The sequence below is a fragment of the Ambystoma mexicanum genome, chromosome 4q, assembly GCF_040938575.1.
Source record: "Ambystoma mexicanum isolate Mex_15411 chromosome 4q, UKY_AmexF1_1, whole genome shotgun sequence".
Taxonomy (NCBI): domain Eukaryota; kingdom Metazoa; phylum Chordata; class Amphibia; order Caudata; family Ambystomatidae; genus Ambystoma; species Ambystoma mexicanum.
The window spans coordinates 41,176,301-41,197,612 of record NC_090928.1 but is presented as its reverse complement, the minus strand read 5'-3'; the positions used below and the strand labels follow the sequence as shown (position 1 = coordinate 41,197,612).

Genomic DNA, 21,312 nt, shown 5'->3' with positions numbered 1-21,312 from the left:
AATGGCTGGATCCTAGACAACACGCTGAGACTGGTTTGGCCCACCAGTCCAGGGGTTGAAGCACTGCACAGGGCCTTCGCAGATCAGGTAGTCCAACAGGGCTTCACTGGGCCAGATGCAGGAAGGGATGCTCAGCCTCTTGATTCATCTTTTTCAGAGCTTCAGTCGGCTGTTATTCTATGAGGGATTCTTTGCACCAACACTGATTTCATAAAAGGGCTGCAGGAGGCCTCTTCTTATCCAAACTTCTGCCTGGAAGCAAGTCCAAGCACACCAATGGTAATGATATTCACCATTCTAACAGTCAGTAGTTGTCCATTCAGGGACAACTATTGATCACACTCGTACCCCACACCTAGACTAACTGGCACAACGTATGCGGAGTGGGACCAGACAGTCCCACCCACTTCCTGAGCCCCACACAAAGGCATCACTAGCCTGTGAAAACTACAGCTTTCCTGGGCAAGCGCATGACATTATATGGGATTTCCTGACCCAGAAGCCCAGGCTGTAATATGCCCAAAGAACAAGCGACAAACTCATGGAACAGCAATTTTAGGGCACTAGCCACATTTGGTAGCCATGTGTGGTAAATGTGAATGTTGACACTAGAAATAACATACACATGGTAAGATATATATATCTGCTGCCACCAGCTTGTCTTTAGATGAGGTTAAACAACAAATGCAAAAGGTTTGTGGGGCAGTGGAACTATGGAGGGAATGCTGCCAAAAGAGAAATCTTTCCTAAACGGTATCTGGAACTATCTCGAAGTGTAGGACCACTGCCTAGCTGGACACAATCCTGACCCTGAAGCTACCACTGCAACTGCGGCCCTTGGACTTCTGCAGCGGGGTCAGTGTTTGGAGTTAGTGGGCCCAGCGAATCTAAGAACTATAGGTGTGGTTTCTAATTGAGTTTTAGTAATGGGGAGTGTATGAGTACCTAGTCCCACCCCCTCCTGATATAGGTCTGTTTCTCTTCACTCTGCCTCACCTCTTTGTGATGGTGACATTCTGGCCATGGATTCCCCAACCCCCTGGGATTCCCATAGAGTCTTCAGTGGTAGGATTAGGACGGGGCCACTAATCTTTTGAATTTACCTTCATTCCTTCACCACTTGAAAATTTTACCTACTTGTTGGCTTTGCCAATACTTGTTTCTTCACTTCTATAGACATTCAACTCTATGTAACCGGTGTGTTCACCTGGGACTTATGACTCTTAGTGGCACTGTGCCTACCTTTAGCAGGGACAGACGTCTCAAGTCATGTGGGCCTTATATTTGAATGCAGGGTAAAATGTTTTCATTAATTTTACATTGCTTTTTGTTAGTTTCTCATCTGCTTTACTGCATTCAGTGTCCATGTCTCATTGCTAAATCATCTACTATACTGAAAGACACAGGGAAACGCTCTGAACCAGGGTATTATCAAACAACTCTATTTTAATGTGGCGTATCAAAAATATTATTTATTAGCCTTGATACAAAATTTACAAAAATGAGTCAGTCATAAATTGCCTAACACTCAACATCACATAAAGGTTACAGGAAATGCAAAATCTAAAACATTGCAGGTAACAGGACTCATTACTGCAATGGACAATTCATTCATTCATCTACATATATTCTCATGCATACAACAGACACATCCACAACATTTTTATTTTGTTTTAGATGTGAAAAAGGCATTCAAATGATGACATGAAAAAACATTTAGTAGAAATAATTTCATGCTATATCAGAAATGTAGAAACATGTCATCAGTTGTTGGAATGGATCTGCATAATAATTAATACACTTCATCAAATTACATCTCCAACATTCTTCGGTTTCTGGCCGGTTTCGATGTGATGGATTTATCCACGTCTTCATCAGGGAATCCTAACAGGTGTACTCATATTTTGTCTCTGGTGTCATGGGCGTCAAGGAGTGTTCCTGCAATGAAGTGTCGCCAAAACATAGGTTAGAACATGGGAAGCAGTCGTTTTATATTTCCATTTAGGCCTGCCACAATGCGATTTTTCATCAGTGCACAACATCAAATGACTGGAAAAGACTTGGGTGCTATTTGTTGGAGCCATGTAATTACCAGTTTAAGCTGCTCTTAAGCAAAATAATGCGTCCTCTCGAGAGGTGTACGTCCTTCAGTGCGGCAGCCGCAGCGCCGTCTCGTCATTACTGAATCATGTCAGTCTTAAAGGTAAAGTGTGAGTGATCTCTGGTGAGATCACCAACTGTGAATTTGTTCATAGTTTTTCTTCAGTAATACTACTTACTTGTGAATTTATTTGCTTAGTGTGCGTTGAGACCTAATTTTATGCATTTTGATATTTCCCGTCTAATTTTATTTGAATGCTGTGTCTCTCATTGTACCATTACACCCCTCCCCCAAACACATTTCCTGTAGTCTAAAACCTACTGCTCAGTTACACTACCTTGATGGATTTTAGTTAGTCCTAACTGTTTTTTCCCTTTTCACTAAAATAGTGTGGCCTCTTGGAACCCTCCCCTCGGGGCTGCTTCTGAAAATCCATCTGAACACCTGTGGAATGGCAATACAGTTTGTCACAATCCCACATGCTGCTGCCATCTCCATTGATAACACACTTGTCCAGAAGCATCTTCTCAGAAAAAGCGTCTGTGCAGTAGACTCTGCCCTCTTTATATACAACTTCTTGATACACTTTATACCATCCTTGGGCTTCATCAAAAAGATAATTCCCCTAAGACTTTTTCCTTTAAAATAAAAAAAAAGGTTTCCATCTTTCTGCAACCGCGCAAGCTGTGTTGGGATCCCAGGGAGAGGGAGATTGTAGAGGTTAAGTTATGGGGGGTAGTAGAGAGTGTAGGGTGGGACAGGAAGCATTTTGTATATAGCTTTGCCCAACTCCTTAAGGGAAGACTTCAAGGTCTGGTATTTAGAGTTAAATGTTTTCCCACTCTTCCAATTGCCAAGTAAATGTGAGCTTCATTTCTAACATTGCCACAGATTTCATGATTTCTTGCCCTGTGGCTGCAGGCCATTTACAGTTCTACGGGATGCCTTCAGCCACAGTTCTAGACACTGTCATTAATGGATGTAATTCCTTAGGCAGCCTTTCAATGCAGTAATTTCTCTCTGAATAGTCACATACACATGAAAATGCTACTTTTCATGTGCTCAAATTCTAGTCTTTACATGGCTGATTATCCTTTGGACATGCAGTATGTAGAAATAAAATATGACCTGGCTTGACTATGCCATTCTCCTGCCTTGTGAATCAAATTCTATCCACACACTTAAATATAGGAGTCATGATCTTGTATTTAAAAGGAGTACGCATGGAACTCTTGTGAAACTCAGTCCTTAGCATTACTGTCACCATGTTGTTGCCCTAGTCCATACTATGCAGCTGGCCTGTGGTTATGAAATACCTTGAAGCTAGATGAGACATGGCCATATTGGAAAGATATTTGCGCAATGTGGCCTTCACTACTTAACGTTGGCACAATTTAGACTGCTCCTCACAAGATAGTTCTCTTCCCAAGACATTGGGGGTGGAAGTAAAGAACAGAATGCAAACCCTTGCGAATGCCATTATTTATTTCCAGTGATGCTTGAAGTCTCCACAGTTTATAGTAATGATCAGATTGATAGCCATTTTTGGTTTGTGGTGACAGCTTTCATGTGCATTGAAACATTTAAGACTGTCAACCGTGAGGCTAATTGCGCCTGTGAATGTATTAACCTGCCCAATTTGAATTGTTTTAAAACAACCAGCAAATTACATAAAAGGTCGCTAGATGGAAAGGTCATCACCATGTAACTCAGATGGAAAACAGCTAGATAGCATCATGCACTTCAAGCTTTTAATTATTGTATCTATGTGGAGACAACATGCAAAGTAACATATTTGGATTTAAAGTTGCAGAAGACAAATTGTAAAATTTGGTTCAGTATACATTGTATAGTTTGTTTTTACGCTGCACAATTTACTCTGCAGTGGTCTTAACTGTGCCAACCCTTCTCCTGGGTGTTGTGCATTGTGCCGTTGGCATGAGTATCCAGATTTTCTACTATGAGATTGGAATAGGGAATCAGAAGGACGGGAGTGTACAGAGATTGAAAGGTTAAACGCACATAAACAATTTGTAAAGGTTAATGCGATGCACTGGAAAGAAAACAGCAAATGCGTAATGCTCCAAGCATACATCTTTGTGGGAAGTTTATAGTACCTGCAAATATGTACTGAAATGAGTAAGTGGTTGCATGATAGGTTTGAGTTGTGTTCCAGTGTACTTTTGAAGTGCAGAGGCTTCTTTGTTCATGAGGTGTCAGGGAAACCTGATCGACCCCAGAGACCTACATCTGGTTTTACCTGGCGACTGCCAGAAGTGACAGTCCCCATGGTGGACAGTGTGCAAGGCGAATGATATGTCAGCACACTGAAGGAAACTTTGTGAGGGTAGGCCATCCCACAGGCTGCCGTACCTGTTTTAAAATCTGTGCTGCTGTAAAATACATAGTACTCTTCAAAATGTGAAATGATTCTGAGATGTTGAGTGGCATGGTAACTTAGTCAGTCTTTGGTGTGTTGTGGCCAAATGAAGGACTGGATTTCATTTTGGTCCGCAATTTGAATTTACTGTGGAAATTAATCTACATCCTTGGAAACTTTTATATCTGACCTTTTTTTTCTGCCTTTCTTGTGCCCTTGTAGAGGAAACAGGAAGAAGAGTATTACAACCGACTAGAAGCAGAAAGGCGAAGACAGCATGAAGAAGCAGAACGGCGTTTGCTAGAGCCTGATGAGCCTGGTCTGTACAGACCGCCCCTCCCAAGGGAATATGAGCTCCAACCTGCACACCCTTCGTCTAATGCTCCACCTCCCCCACCTCAGAGAAACACGTCTTACCTCAAAACACAGGCACTCTCCCCAGATACAATTTACACTGCCAAGTTTGTGGCCTACCATGAGGACGAGGATGAGGATGTACACCTAGCAGGTCAGGATAAATTCTCCAGCACAAGAAAGTCTTATGGTGACCTTCCTCCAGCTGCCCTTAGGTCGCAGCAGCCTGCCCGCCAGCATCGTCCAGTGTCAGACGGCATCTTTCTCTCCAACTCATTTCAGCTACCCACGGCCAATTCCAACAGTACTACTTACAAAACAGGTCTGGCCCCTCCTCCCCCACCAAACAAACCAAGTTTCTTCCAAACCAGCAACACAAAAGGTAGAGGAAAAAAAAAATAAAGCAGATCTTTTATTTCTGTAAATTGTGTGTGAAGTTGGGATCTCTACTATGTCCTATCCAATCTTTAGACATAGAAAACCACTTCCTTTGTACAAATTAATATTTATAATTTTTTAAATTTCCGCTTGATCAATCTTGAGATGGTGATCTGGCTCTTGACTCTAATCCTGATGTCCGTATTGAGTTCTCCTCTTTATATGTAAATGTTTTATTCTGTCAAAAATCTCCTATTCTCCCAGGACCTTTTGGTATTCCACCTTTTCTCCACAACAATCACACCATGAATTATGAAGTTACTCTCGATTGTTGTTTCACCAGATGAAGATCAAAGTACTGTTGGTTTTGGCTTTCACCCTGAGCCATTTCACAGTTTTCCTTTGCTTTTTTTAATTTGTGTTGCTTATTTTACGCTTCAATGTTTTCCTAAAAGCTTTTCCATCCAGTTTTTCACGTATAAGTCTTATTGGCTGTCAATGTGGGTGATTGTATTTACTACTTTGTTGCTTAAGCAAAACAAACCAGCACAAGAGCAAAGTGTTGCTACTTACACAAAGAAAATGCTGTGTGCAAATGGCTTTTCAACCATCCTACAAAACTGTCCTGGTTTAATAAAATCAAGTCTAGGTATAGCTATTGGGGTACGATTGGAGAAAATATAAAAGGAAAAAGAGAGGATGACTAAGCAAAGGTAAGTATTAAAATTCTAACTCAACAAACTAACCATATCAAGTTATATGGTGTAAAAAAATACATGCAATGCCTCCAATGTCAGAAAATTACATTAAAAATATTGCATCTCTAAAAGGCAAGCACATATACTAATCGGGCATACAAAAATAATAATCTCCAGAATATTGGGGTTCCTCCCCTTCCAAGTGTGCAGACTGCTGTATTTTAAACGAGAAGAGCTGCCCTCATGTTGCAGGTGTAATCCCATTAAGAACTTCCTGTCCAAGAAAACCGAGAACCCATAATTAACACAATACTCAAAAGTGCAGTCCTACATTGACTAAAAGCCCGCCCCTGTCCCAGTATAGGTAGAAATGTTGTCTTTTGCCCGACCTTATATTGGTTTCAAAAGTGAACTTAAATGCTTTATTTTACTAAGTGCTTTTGGCAGATTAGACAAATACATTCATTAAGTTCAAGCCCGTCTCTCGGACCCACCACAGTTTTTAGGGGTATTCGGGTAAAATGTAAACAAGTCCGCAAAGCTCTACGCGGATGCTTAACTTTCCTGAACAAATACTTTTTCCATTTTTAGTGGAGATAGTATTTTGAGAGGCAAATGTTACACTCTGCTGTCTACCTGTGTGTTACTTAAACCAGTAACAACTGAGACATAACTCTAGGAATTTAGTGTTGAATTTATAGTCGAACTATAGCTGAGATGGGCGAAGCCTGGTGAGATCTATTTATAGTTGATGCATGCTGAGAAACGTTTTTTGCTTTCTGTCCCACCCAATTCACCAAGAAGAGCGGTGGATTACAGCCTCCATTTAGAAATTCCGTAAATCGTGCATGTAGCATTTGAAGGATTACCAACTGGCCTACTTTGCCTAATTGCAATAGTTCTTGGTTTCACATAGTTTTATGGCTATGCTTTCCTCCAAGTTATACCAAACATCTACTTTGCAGATCAATTCACCTTGAAGAAATGTGTTTGAAAGAGACAATGCTTTGTAAGCCATCCACATAAGCATTGTTTCTGAGGGGCTGTCCACACATTTATAACCACAAGAGCTTAGCGCGAAGGGGTGAGTGTCTTATAGATATACATCAACTATCAAACTCTATCCCTTTGACTTTTTGATAATCTATAATCCTCCAGGTTCTCTTAAACCCATTTGTGATGTTCTTTATTCCTTATTATTTTCTCTTCTCTCGATTTGCCATTTTTTCTTCTCAGTGACATTTATCTCCATCTCTCTACACCTCATGCTTCCTCTCCAGGTGGCGTGGTTGTTGTCATAAACCTTTATTATATCAGAAAATAAAGCTTTCCCTAACTCCAAGAAGGGTTGCCCTGCCTCAACTAAAATACTAATGGCTCTTGATAGAATGATTGTGCAAATTAATAGTCCACCATCCTGTGTCCAAAACCCTGCTTCTGTCCCTTGTACTAAATACTAAACTATAGAGGTAGTGGATCTTCTTGTTCTGGAATAGCTCCTTTCTTCTGAACAACAAATCGCAGTTGCAATTGTTAGGTGGAATCTTTACCTAGGGGAATGATTCCCTTCCCCAGTGTTCAATCCCTTTCCAAGGCACAAAACTAAGTTCCAAGTTGTAATGCTTTACAAAAAGCGGTAAAGTTCTCAGTCCAAGTTCACAAGGCAAAGTTCCAGTTCAAACACTGCCATTCCTTATTGCCCATAGTTATTTCTTCACTATTGGGTTCCTGGAGAATGCCTCCCTGCACCAGGTCTCTTGCTCAAAGTGTTCACAATGCCAGGGTGATGTCTCCCATCGCAATGGCAAAACACACACAAAAGGCAAAGTTCAAACCAGTTCTCCTTGTCAGGTAAGGGGAATGGCTCCCTTCCCCTGGCCACAACACAAAAGACAAAGTTCCACATAACCAGGAGGAATGACTCCCTTATCCTGGTATTTTGGCTTTAGACTTCAAACCAGGTTGTTTACTAGGAGAATGCCTCCCTTCTCCTAGTATCTGGACAGTTCAACACAAGCAGAGGGAATGACTCCCTTCCCTTGGTTTCGGTTACCAGGAGAATTACTCCCTTCTCCTGGTATCTTTATACTTGTTAGCACAGTTCCAGATCATCAGGGGGAAGGACTCCCTTCCTCTGGTCTCTCGTCTCTTGTAGCTTGAAATACACAGTTCTTAACTTCTCTTTTTTGATTGGGTTCACTTGGTTTTTCTCTTTACCAACTACTGTGATGAGGAAGATGACTCATGTTGTGTGCGGTTTTAGGGTCCCCAACCCTGCCTTTTCTTCCTGTTCGGTTTGGCCCACTTGGTTCACTCTCCTGCCAAGATGGGCCATGAGAAAGATAGCTCACTTCATGATTGTGTCCCAGGCGCCTGCTTCTCTAAGTCACTGATTCAGCACTGTTGGCTCACTGTTCCGCCAAGTACTGATGCGAGGGAGATGCCCTGCTTCTGGATGTGGGTCCCAGACCCCTTTCTGGTTGTCAGTGGTTTATGTGATGCTACTGGGCCGAGGATGTGTTCCTCTGATGCAGAGCCCTCCTGCCACCTGCCTGTGTCCCTACTGGGCCTTCCAATCATCCTTGTATCTGTTACTGGAGTCAGGTAGGTCTCCGGTCCTTCCTGGGATTGGGCAACTTCATGGCAGCACCAGCGTTCCTTCTCCGCCGGTTACTCTGGTCTGCTGTTTCCATCTCTACTTCCAGCTTCTTACGGCCATGCCACCATATGGTTCCTCTGTACTGGCAGGAAGGTTGCTTCCTGCGCGACCTCCTCGGGACTTCCCCAGCTGCTTCCCTCTGTCTGCCGCTCCACCTGTTTCTTCTTTCTTGCTCGCGATTTGAAAATCCCGGGTTCGTTTCGGGCTGAAGGAGAAGACTGCATGTCCTCCTTCAATTTCCTTTTTATTTTGTAAGCTCCACGCTCACGCAACCTCCATACCTGCAGTGGGAGCTGTCAAGTCAATCCTACTGCTCCTAGGGGCCACCTCGTCCTGGTACTTGGTTCAGGCAAATCCCTAGGGCTCTTAAGGATCTTCTTCGTCCCTGTACCTTTATTTTCATGGATGTTACAGAAGTACATGAGTCTATCCTGACCATGGGAGTTTGTGTTAGCAGAGGGGTCTAAGGGCTGATGGGAATGTGTAGGCTATGGGTGGGAGGGTGTGTATACAAGGTTCTCCCAAGATGTTCTCCCTTGTCCGTAGATGGGCGGTCTCTTCCCATGAGATCCTCCCACTGAGTACGACCCTCCGGGGGACTATCACGTAGCGGTCTCACCACCCTGGCCTTACAGGAAGTGGCTCCACCTCGGGAAGAAGTGACAACATCTCAGGATTCGTGTCACTTTATATACTTGATGTCTGTGTCAACTCTTGAATCGTATTCACTCTCCGTCACCTGATTTTTCTTCCTCATTGTCTCTTTACCCACTGTTTTGGCTCTTTATTTACTGATCAGGTATCTCATCACTGCATGGTTTTTCCTTCTTCTAGCAGTACATGTCCATCTTAGTCTTTATATGTTTCTTTTACTCTTTCTTCAATTTCTCTGACACGGATACTGCTAGATGTCGTTCTACTGCTCTTGATTCTGTCCCTTCTTATCCCGAACATTTTTCCTCACCTTCTTCCATTTTTGACAACTCTTTTTAATATTTGCCTTTCTAATTCTATATTTCCCTCTGTCTTTAAGCATGCAGTCACAAACAAGCCCTCTTTTGATTCTTCTATGCCTGTCAGTTATTGCCCAATTTAACTTCTTAGATATCTAATATTCTTGAACGTGTAGTCTATCTTAGGTTTCTACCTATCTCCCATCACTCCTTTTCCCTCTACATAAACTGCTCTTCTTAGTGTATCCAATTTCTCGTCTGATTGTTCTTTATATATCAACAGCTTTCAATACCATTGAACACCCCCACACTTCTTGCTACCCTCTTCGCCCCATGCTTGTTTGGTTCTGTTCTTCAGTGGTTTCAGTCCTACTTATCTTTCCTTATTCTTCCTCTGTTTACTGTTCAGGAAAACTATCCCCTACCTTTGCTTACATCATGATGTTCCCAAGGGTCTGTCCTTGGCCCCTTTCTGTTTTTCTACATCCTCTCCTGCTTCTATTGTTAATTCCTTTGGTATCTCATGCTACTTATACATCAATGACACCCATATTTTTGCTTCCATTTATTCTTACTCTGACTCGCGTCATCCTACTCTCAAAGCTTGTCTGTTGGCCATCCAATCCTGGATGCATACTTTTTCTCCACTTTGACCATTTCTACGGTTCTACATCCCTCCTCCATCTCTTTTCCCTCCATTATTCCTTTTAAACAGTCCACCCACAATAATTAGTGTCTCCTCTTTCATTTGCAGATTATATCTCGAATATGTCTAGTACTTGCTGATTTCAGCACTGTAATATTTTCGAAAAGTGTGCATGTGTCTCTCCTTTCACACCACAAACCATATGTCCTCACTGTTTTTTTTCACACCTCAAATGTTGTTCCACCTTACTTATTGGCCTCGTAGCCTTTCAACGTGCTCCCTTACCGTCCATCTTCAACTCGGCTGTCCATCCTTATTTATTTTTTGTTTGGCCTTTCCTCTTGCACCTCTGCCTCTTCTCTAGAATCTATTTCCTGGCTTCCTTTTGAATACTGTTGTCTATTTTTCTCTTTATTGTCTTCCTATATGTTCATGGTCTGGTGCCACTGTATCTTTCTTCCCTTATCCCTGTCTATATCCCAGCTTGCCATTTACCCTCTCACACACTTTCCTTTGTTCTTAAATCTTCCTATACACAATTCGGCCAAATATTAATTGCTTTTAGAAGACAAATGAAGACAAATGAACAACTTGACTATAAAAGACCCTTGTATTTCCAGGGTAGAAAGGAAAATACTGGGAAGAAAATCAAAGAATGTTTTTATTTTAGCACTTCAAGACAACACAAGTAGATGTTCCCAATTATCTGGTATTGATTTTGTTCCGGTGGTTGAAAGCCATTTGTACACCGCAAAGTTAAGCTAACAACTTCTCCTCTAGTTCCAACTCACTAATCTACTTTCTTCCAACTGCTAGTTGCATTCCCACCTGTCCTTTCTGTTATTTGTGTTAACTCAGAGGAATTGGGCTTTTGCTAACTACAATGCTGTCATTCTCTACTTCCACTGATATATTGAATAGGCTAGTGCCAAAGTCAAATTGGGTTTGGTCAGGAAATATGCTACTTTACAGTGCAGAGTTTGACCTCAGCCTGTGATACTCCGTGATTTGAGGCAAGCCATTTGATAAAGTTGGACTCAAGTCATGTCAACTGCACTTGATCAGAATGCCTTTTCCGATTGACTTTTATTCTACTTAAACCATCTGAATTCTTTAAAAATAATAACATGTATGTAGTTAGTGTATGTACCTCTACACACGAGCTTCTATGATAACACATAAGGCAGCCAGAATGTGCACTGACTGCCGGTATTGAAGTGATTCTAATTCATTGAGAATATTGCCAGTGGAAGAAGAGAGCAATGCTTAAATATGTCACAATGCTTTCAAGACAAAAAGTGCATTTACTGCAAGATGTGAAGGAAAGACTGGTTTGAGAACAAAATTGCAAATGTGTCCAAATGATTGGACCAGTGATATCAAAAGTAGAAATGTGTAACTTCCATGTTGATGCATGGTTATCCTGTGACTTAACGGTATTTCGGATGAGTATTTTTGTTGTTCTGCTGTAGGGGCATGAAAGCCATGAAGAAAATAAATGTACAGCTATGCCGTTTGAAAGTATCACATTCTAAAATATGTGTCTCTAAAATTGTGTTGATAGCGCAACCCGACAGATTGGTTTATTGAATCACATCTTCAAAGATCTCATAACACATATTGTGTTTCTTCTCAATCGGTCTTTTCCTTGCCACCTTGCTTTTTATATTTTTCACTAAAGCACATACCATGCTGCAACAGCATACATTGTGTCTCAAGCGTAAACATGCTAAGTTTATGCTGCTTTCATTAAACAGTTGACTTGATTTTTCTTTGACACCAGGACCAAATTCATACACTGGATCTACAGGAGCAATAGTTGGAGCGAACGAAGTTTATCGGGATCCAAGAGACAAGCGATCTAAAAGGTAAAGCTGCTGAATTATCTGTACCAATGATGGGGCATATTCAAAACAGGGTACGTACAAGGTGGGAATATGTTCTGTCTCGGTCAAGTGCATCTATCTTTATATTTATCCGCACCTTTTATTCAAGCCGACGCTGATCCTCGAATGGTTGATTTGTATGTGCTCATTCGACATAGAACCCCCACTCACCAATAATCTCCTTCTTTTTCAACTGCTACGAAGCGGAAGTTCAAGGATCCTACCCAACCATGAGTTCTAGTTTGTAGTTTGAATGTTTTTAGCTCCTTTTGCAGCTATTGGGTTTTACTTTCACCGATTAATGCACATTGGATTTTCAAAAAAATGGTTCTAACTTTGGTTTTTACTGTGAGAATCCACAGCTGAATTCAATGGTTAAAAATGTGTGATAAACATAATGCTTAAATGATATAAGCCGGAATGCCACCATGGATTCTGCATTTTCTAGAAAATGTACGGACCTCAGTTTCTATACCTAAGGTTTCATTCTTGACATTCATAAATGACTGCAATTCCATGCCTGAACCATTCCACAACCGATATTAAAATGCTGCATGCCAGGGCACAGAGTTGAAAATCGTGAAGTGAACTGAGATAAGCAATTGCTGTGTGTGCTGGGACCCCGAATCTGAGGTCCTAGAGTGCAGGATGAGGTATCACTTACTGTCGAACCACGGTATTCTTGGACTCAGAGTTCAACATCCCAGAGTAATCTAAGAGTAGCAATTTCCTCAAAAACGTGGGATGTTGGGGGGGGAAAATGATTCCAAAGTCTGCTGAGGGAAACCTTAGTCTAGAAATCCTGCAACCTGGGCACAGTGGTCGAAGATCCCCGGTCGAACATAGAGAAACAAATGTATTGAAAATACTATATGATCGAATACTGAGCCCATGTTCCCAAAGCAAACTGGGCTGAAACTCTGATTTCTCTGAACTAACTGGGTAAAACAATTGGCAATAACAATGTTGCACACTGGGAAAGTGAATCCAGATTCCCAGAGCCAAGAGACAGATGCCTAATAAGAACTGATGCAGTCCAGACTTAGCAAAGCCTTGGATGTTGGGACAGAGGCCTAAATTCCAAAAAGCACTGCGAAAGCTATCTGTGCAAACTTGACAGAAAAAAATAAAATTCCTTTTTTTTAAAAAACCCAAAATGTGTCACTTATTTGCCTTGACTATGTCGCAGGCTTTCGTGGTGTCCTGCCGCAGGCCAGGTTTACCAAAGCTAGTCTTTCTGGGCCTGGCTTTTCCGACTGCGGCAAGACACAATTTAAGCTACCCGATTTCCCTTCTGCTCCCTGTCTAAAGCATGAGAAACCATCTAATCACCGTACTCTATCCCTTACCTGCCTCCCTAGTCACGTGCAGGCATCACCCCCTTCAACTCCTGATCCCCCAGCAGTTCCCACCTCATTGTCTCCTGCAACTGATTCCCAAACCCTTGTACCTGCTGCCCAAACCTGTGTCCTTGGGCTCCTCCACCATCCCTGCCCTTACCTGCCAGTCCTGCTGCTGGCATGCCCTATTAGTGCATCTGTTATTTCCTGACAGGTTACCGTTCGGCAAAGGCCGATTGTCAGGAATAATTTTTAGAAACAAATGGGCTAAAAGTGAACTAATGTCTTGACCCCAAAAATGGGGCACCCTTGCATGACATGGAGATTGTTACACCAAACAAATATTTTTTATTTTATGGAACTTGCAATGTATACTCTGTATTATTCATACCGAGTCATAAACCTCAAATAGCAGTTGCAGCAGTGATTTCCAAATTGCAGGGCAGTAAATAGGCATGAAGCCTTTGGCAGTTGAATTAATGAAAATACCAAACAATTCAGGACTCATAGACATTTATTTTGCATTTGTACTATGTTCTCTCCCAACAGTTCTTAAGAATGTCCAAAAACTTCAAATGCGCTGCATCATGGCAAGAAAAAACCCTGTGTTTTATACATTAGCGGTGCATGCATATTTGTTTCTATAAGAAATGGATTTCCCATTCGAACATTTCTTAAAGACACACAAGATTCTAAATAAACTTCAGGAAGTTAGTCTCACCTGAGGGCGTCCTCTCTTCTTTTCCCCCAGTATCCTCTTCGCAGGTGGTCAGAAAAAGGCCATCGCTTTTGGATCCCGACCCTGGGGCTGGATATGCGAGGGAAGATCACCTGGGTGGAGGAGACCTGGGGAATGGGGAGGGGATGTCCATAGGCGAGATATACATGGTATCCCCTTTTCCCTTTCTCACGATCCCTCAAGCCTTCATAGGCTCTTTTCTAAAAATTAACTTCTATCAACCCCAGCTATGTAGTGGGACAAGGAGGACGACAACACGAGTAAGGCAGGACTCCTGCTTTGCTGGTGTGCGGTATAATCCTTTGCTTTCAAAGCTGGAAGCCGAAGCTAAATGGAGTCAACTGTAGGAGCCCGTTCAGCTGTGTAGGCAGACTCAACTGCGTGCAAGCAGACCTCTGTGGTGTGGCGGCAGGGAAAAATAAGTGCTCAGGACCCGTGAAGCAGAGAATAACGTATGCAGCGGGAAGCTAAGGTATACTGAGCTGGAGACCAGTGACAAGCTGGGAGATGGAGGCCGGCGGGACCGAGATAAGCAGTCATGAGTATCCTGCTTCGCCGAGGAAGCGCTGCTGGGAGTGCGCCAGCCACAAGATCCTCACCGGTAGAAGACACGAGCAACCGCACAGAGAAACAGGAACCTTGACGCTGGAAACCACGCGAGGAGCCGTAAGACCGACTGGTGAGTGCAACAAGGAAAGGGGGAACACCAGGCTTGGCAGGCAGTGATATAATTAAAGCAAAGCATTTTGAATATTGAACGCAATGAAAACAAGATAAAGCAAATGAAAGCCGCTTTCAATATCAAACAAAATGAAACCAAAGCAATTTTGAATACCGAACAAAATGAAAACTAGTTGGGAACACTGTGGCATATTGAGAGGAATGAAACAGTAGATTGTGAACAGTAATGAGAGGAAAGTTTTGAACTACATCGAAATAATGAACTACATTAACTGGCACCAGTGCTAGCAACGCCCAGTGAGCACAAGGAGTTGTATGTAGAATATCATAAATCCAACACTGGCCACAGCCAAAAAAGTGCAAAGAACTGTGTATCACAAGGAAACGAGCATTGGTAAGAGCCAAGGAACCATAAGAAGGTATAACAAGTGCAAGGTGGTTAAACAAGCCACAATACAATTTCAAGAGAGTGTGACACATGTGACTGAATGAAACCTCACTCCTAAGGAGAAGCAGTGGACTGGCATTAAAGGAAAAGCCAATAGCACCGGTTGAGTGACCTGTAATAGGTAGACCTGTAATAGGTAGAATGAAAGCGTACAGACTACAACCCACTATACATATCTTGGGGTGTTTATCAACAATGTAATATGCAAACAAACGGAAGACCTAGTAAGAAAGCATAAAATGCAACAGCTTGTTTCGCATTCCCGATTGTTGATCGGGAAGTATGGGAAGTTTTCCATGAAGCATGTTGTTTTATTTTATAAAAATGAAGGTTCTCCCAATATTGCTGTACGGCATTGAAGGGTTTTTGCCAAGAGAAAAGTGTTACTGGAATCAACTAGAGTCAAGTTATTGGAAACAGATTCTATGCCTGTCTAATTCTGTACCCATAGCTATTTTGCGTTATGAGCTGGGATTGACATCTATGTATGCTCAAGTATCCTGGAAACAGTGTGCCTTGTTACGCAAATGCCTTCTGGAAAACGGAAGTAATAATATTTTGAAAGTGATTGCGCAGTATCTGCTGAAATCTGTAAATCCCTTTGCTGCAAACTGGAGGAAGCATGTATTTAATGAATTAGCCCAGGCTGATACCACAGTAGAGTTATTATTATCAAAGCCTGTTAGAGCAAAGGAAAAAGTACATCTGGCTGATTGGGATTGGGTAGCAAATATGAGAAGGTATTCCCAATATAAGGACTTTGACATCCTCTTATTTGGTATAAAAAGATATGGGTTGCTGTCAGACTACTTGTTAAAAAGTCCCTCTCCTAAAGTAAGAATGGGATACTTGAGATTTCGCTTTAATCTATGGTATACAAGGGATGTCCTTTGTAAAAGGAAAATGTTGGAACAAGCACAAAATTACTGTAGATATTGTTCTGTGAAAGAACAAAGAGAGACTCTGCAACATCTGCTCGTGGAATGTGTAGCACTTTGTGATGTACCAACCAGATGTTTTGCACATACTCAGGTAGTACAAAGACTGATGGAGAGTGATGAAAGATGGCATGAGCTATTTTCTAGTACCCGCCCGAAAATCTAGATTGCCATAGTGCAATTCTTTCAGATTGTGCTCCCTGGGTTAGAGGGGTGAAACGGGTAATGTATTATCTATAAGGCTATCAGGTAACTGGTGTGTTGTAAGAGGAAAAGTCGAGTCAAGTAGCATTTAAGTGGAATTTTGTAAATAGTATGAATTAGTGTGATTAGTTGTATAAAATTAATTATTAATTATGTGATAACGGGTATTGCAAGAATATGTTATCTTTTAGCCTTGTAAGATTGACAATTATTGTCTTTTGTATATTAATGTTATTTATATGTTAATGAAATTTGAAAAGTTGTAATACAACTAAAACAAATAAATAAAAAAATAGGTAGACCATGCCGTCCGACAAATGTGCCAAGAATGGGTGGCCACTGAAACCACTCATAAAGAAGCTTGTGTTGTACAAAGACTGTATTGTGATATTGAAGTGTTGTTTTGAAAGCTGCAAGATTTGAACTCTTTTTGTTTGAAAGCTGGAACATTTGAACTCTTGGGGAAGGGAACACCTGTATTTGACTAACTATTGTGAACATGGGGAAGGGGGGCTGATTGCAAGCCAAAGAGCTAGAAGAAGCTCTGAACTTTACTTAGAACACTATTCCTTTTTGATGCTGACATCCCTACGCATTATACGCAGTTAGTTGTGAGGGCAAGTATAAGTTCTGGACACAGACATATGTTATACTTTGGACTTCCTGACACAGACTACATTACTCCTCCCTTCCTTTTAAGTGAAATAAAGTTGTGTACTCATGAGGCCTTCACACACTATCTATAGAAATACATCTTTTCACAGCTAATGTACTATCACTACACTGAAATATTCCACACAATTAAGGTTTGGAAGTGATTAAAGCCATGCTTCTGGAATAGCCAACGTTGGAGGGTGATTGTAGATGTTCGATAAAACGAATACATAGCATAACTATTTCAACTTGAAATAATATTTTCTTCAAACAATGTGCACAGCATTGGGTTATTTGTATTACCTGCTAAGCTCATTTGTTTCGGGGCACTGCTTAGTCCCTCTGGATTTCAATGTGTTGGGACCTTGTCCTCCATTGTTAAATTCCTTGTTTGTTTTACACTGCACATCTCAACTTCCAGTGGAGTGAGGTTAGGGATAGCTTGTATCCCTTTCTCTTTTGTTTTTAGTACATTTTTGGTTACTTGTTTGATGTGACCTGGATGGGCTGGTGACAGCAGATATTTTTCGATTGTGTATTTTTAAACCTTTGCATGCACTTTTGCATTTTTCCACATAATGCCTTTTAGAGTACGATGCACTTTAAAATGGTTGTGCCACAAGATTGCACCCTGTCCTTTGCCTATCTTGTCCTTGAGTCTTCTTCCTACCCTCAGGGCTGGATTTTCCATACATGGTAAGTCATTTTCCAGGCAAAGTCTCAGCTTTCCAGTTGAAGGGGGTACTTCTCTCTCACTTCCACGGAAATGTTTTTCTCTATAGCTTTTCAAAACTTTGCTGCAGTTCCACGTTCCCATCTGCTTCCCAAATGGCAGCCCTTGTTATCCTCACCTAGCTGGTGGTAGCTTTCTTTCTAATTGGCCCTCGCCATCTATACTACTGCACGCTTCTCCTTGACCCTTACCAGAGTTTCCCCCCTGCAGCACTTTGCTGTCTTGCTTGCTTCTTCTTGTTGACCATCTGTGGCTCAGATTTGCCATGGTCTGTTGCTCTTTTCTGGCCAGCTCTCCGCTCATCTGTCTACAATTTCTTGTCAAACCTCCCTGCTTGGGTCTCCCGGATTTGCCTTCCTCCATGAAGTTCCTAGAGAATTGGCAAACTCTGGCTGGGCAAGCTGAGTTTTAAAGTGTTATTGCTCCTCCCCTTATCTGTGCTTTTGGGAGTCAGGTTTCACCTGTGTGGCGTGGCATGTGCCACCTTCTGATTGGTCCGTGTGACTGGAGTGGGTAATTGATCTGCCATGGTGGATCAGGTGCGCGGCGTGGGGGGGATTAAAGATTTATAAAGGCCATCAGCCGTTTTATATTTCATACTGGCCTATGATGCATGCATGTTTTCAACCCTCTCCCTGAGATCCCCTATAAGGTTGCCTGTGTGCAATGGTAAGTCCAGAATTTGTTTCTTCTGTTTGGAAACCCTTTTGTAAGCCTAGGGAAGTGTGATGAATCTGATGGAGTCATCACTTCTCTTTCGGAGACAGCCTCTCCCCATGTGGCCAAGGGACGGCAGCCGCTACCTGATCCTGACTGGGGCAGTGGCTGCATGTGGGAGGATCACATGGGTGGAAGCAACCCTCGAGAGAGTGTCATGACTTCATTGGACAAGACATGGTATCCCCCTGTATCTTTTTAAGATGTCCCAGCAATTGATGGCTTGTCCTATGACCCCTCACCCATCTGGGAAAAACAATAAAGACCTTCCCTTCAACTCTGAACATTCACCAAATATGGACTGGCCTGTTAACACCATTCAAAACACTTTTCCAGACTTTAAAACTAAATCATCAAGACCAAACTACCAGTACAATAAACCCAAGAATACTGGGACAAGAAAGATGCAGTGAGTAATGAAGATTCATTCAGAAGGCTAGAAGTCTTCAAGATTCGGAACAAGAGTTTGCAACGCCAAGAGGTAGTTTGTAAATGTTTAAAAGTAGTAGAACAATTGAAGAAAAGTTCTTAGCAGACTCGTTCTCAAACCAACAACCCTAGGGGATACTAGGGGAGGATCCTTGAACATAACTCCCATCGATCATTGTCCGGAATGGGAGAGGTAGGGTAAGGACTTTATGCCCGTCAAGCCCTATGGACTTGGGTGGCAAAGGAACAGGTATGTTTTCTTACCCAATGCCCATCCCCTGTACTTTGATTCAGTCAGGGACCACTTTTGGGGTTCCTGAAATCACTGGGCCTTGTGTTTCCTGTCTCAGCAAACCAAACTCCAAGGCAGGGTGAGAGATTAACCAGACCCTGAGGGTGGGTGAGAGATTAACCAGACTCTGAGGGTGGGTGAGAGATTAACCAGACCCTAACCAGACCCTGAGGGTGGGTGAGAGATTAACCAGACCCTAACCAGACCCTGAGGGTGGGTGAGAGATTAACCAGACCCTGAGGGTGGGTGAGAGCAACCAGACCCTGAGGGTGGGTGAGAGATTAACCAGACCCTGAGGGTGGGTGAGAGTATAACCAGACCCTGAGGGTGGGTGAGAGATTAACCAGACCCTGAGGGTGGGTGAGAGATTAACCAGACCCTGAGGGTGGGTGAGAGATTAACCAGACCTTGAGGGCGGGTGAGAGATTAACCAGACCCTGAGGGCGGGTGAGAGATTAACCAGACCCTGAGGGCGGTTGAGTGATTAACCAGACCCTGAGGGCGGGTGAGAGATTAACCAGACCCTGAAGGCGGGTGAGAGATTAACCAAACCATGAGGGCGGGTGAGAGATTAACCAGACCCTGAGGGTGGGTGAGAGATTAACCAGACCCTGAGGATGGGTGAGAGCAACCAGACCCTGAGGCGGGCGAGAGCAACCAGACACACTGTGGGGCCAGAGCATGCAGACCTTAAGGCAGGATGAGAGCAAACCCGACCCTGGGGTGGGGCGGGATCAAACCCGACCCTGGGGTGGGGCGGGAGCAAACCCGACCCTGGGGTGGGGCGGGAGCAAACCCGACCCTGGGGTGGGGCGGGAGCAAACCCGACCCTGGGGTGGGGCGGGAGCAAACCCGACCCTGGGGTCGGGCGAGAGCAAACCCGACCCTGAGGTGGGGCGAGAGCAAACCCGACCCTGGGGTGGGGCGAGAGCAAACCCGACCCTGGGGTGGGGCGAGAGCAAACCCGACCCTGAGGTGGGGCGAGAGCAAACCCGACCCTGAGGTGGGGCGAGACCAACCAGACTCGGAGGCGGGGCTAGACCAACCAGACTCGGAGGCGGGGCTAGACCAACCAGACCCAAAGGTGAGTGCAAACCAGACCCAGAGGCGAGTGCAAACCAGACCCCGAGATGTGTGGCGACAGCAACCAGACCCCGAGGTGTGTGGCGACAGCAACCAGACCCCGAGGTGTATGACTACAGCAACCAGACCCCGAGGTGTGTGGCGACAGCAACCAGACCCCGAGGTGTGGCGCCAGCAACCAGACCCCAAGGCAAAGTGTAAGGAGCCATACCTCAAGGTGGACTGAGAGAAACTGAACCCAGGGCTGGGTGTGAAACCTGAGACCCCCGGGAGGGGTAAAAACCAGGGGATAGCTGAATAGAGGAACATCACCAGATTCCTTGGTGGAGAGCACCTGGTGTGGACTTTACTGACCAGGGGGGTTCCCAAAGGTGGAAGCGACATGAGACAAAGTGTCTGGTAATCCAGAATGAGAGAGACTGACTGTGATGCTGGAAATACATCGGAGGGACAGGGCCTCTGTATCCTTGTCCTTTACTGCTTTTTATCATGTGTTCTGTTGTGTTTTCCGTGCAGGAGTTCATGTGGGACTCCTGGCGGTGCAGCTCTCTCTCTTTTGGTTTGGTGAACCGACCCGTGGGATACCCTTATGGCACCCATGGGTAGGGGTACAACCCTGTGCCCCTAGTGTATGTTTTTGGGCACCTTTGTGTGACCCACAGAGCAGGGTACGGGCTGGTGACAGCTCCGTGCTGAAATGACTGGTGCCCTGAGCGTCCTCCATTTTGGGATGCCCAGGCCCTGTCATTGGAATCGGTAGATTCCTGATGGAGTCAAAATGGCCCCCAGAGCCTCTTGCCTTCCATCACCTGTTACCTTGATCTTCCCGAAGTCCCGGGGAGCCCTGCCTCAGTCCCTTCCCCCTGACTGGCTGTTGGGTGGAAGTTCCGTATATGATAGTGTGGGGGAAGTGCCGACCAGACAGGCTGGAGCCTTCTCAACGACCGTATGTTGTGGGTACGCCTATGGGTGGGACCTGGGTGAATGGAGTGTGTGACG

General features: G+C 43.6%; 1 protein-coding gene across 12 annotated transcripts in view; it reads left to right on the top strand.

Moving 5' to 3' along the window:
• Positions 1–21,312, top strand: part of AFDN (afadin, adherens junction formation factor) — a 2,107,422-nt gene that overhangs the window by 2,052,285 nt on the left and 33,825 nt on the right. For 7 of the 12 annotated variants that reach the window (XM_069607417.1, XM_069607414.1, XM_069607416.1 and 4 more), the window contains 2 exons: positions 4,704–5,217; positions 11,953–12,037. In XM_069607417.1, coding sequence (XP_069463518.1) covers positions 4,704–5,217; positions 11,953–12,037 — 599 coding nt within the window. The remainder of the gene's footprint in view (positions 1–4,703; positions 5,218–11,952; positions 12,038–21,312) is intronic. The other 5 variants (XM_069607418.1, XM_069607422.1, XM_069607421.1 and 2 more) reach the window with 1 other exon arrangement.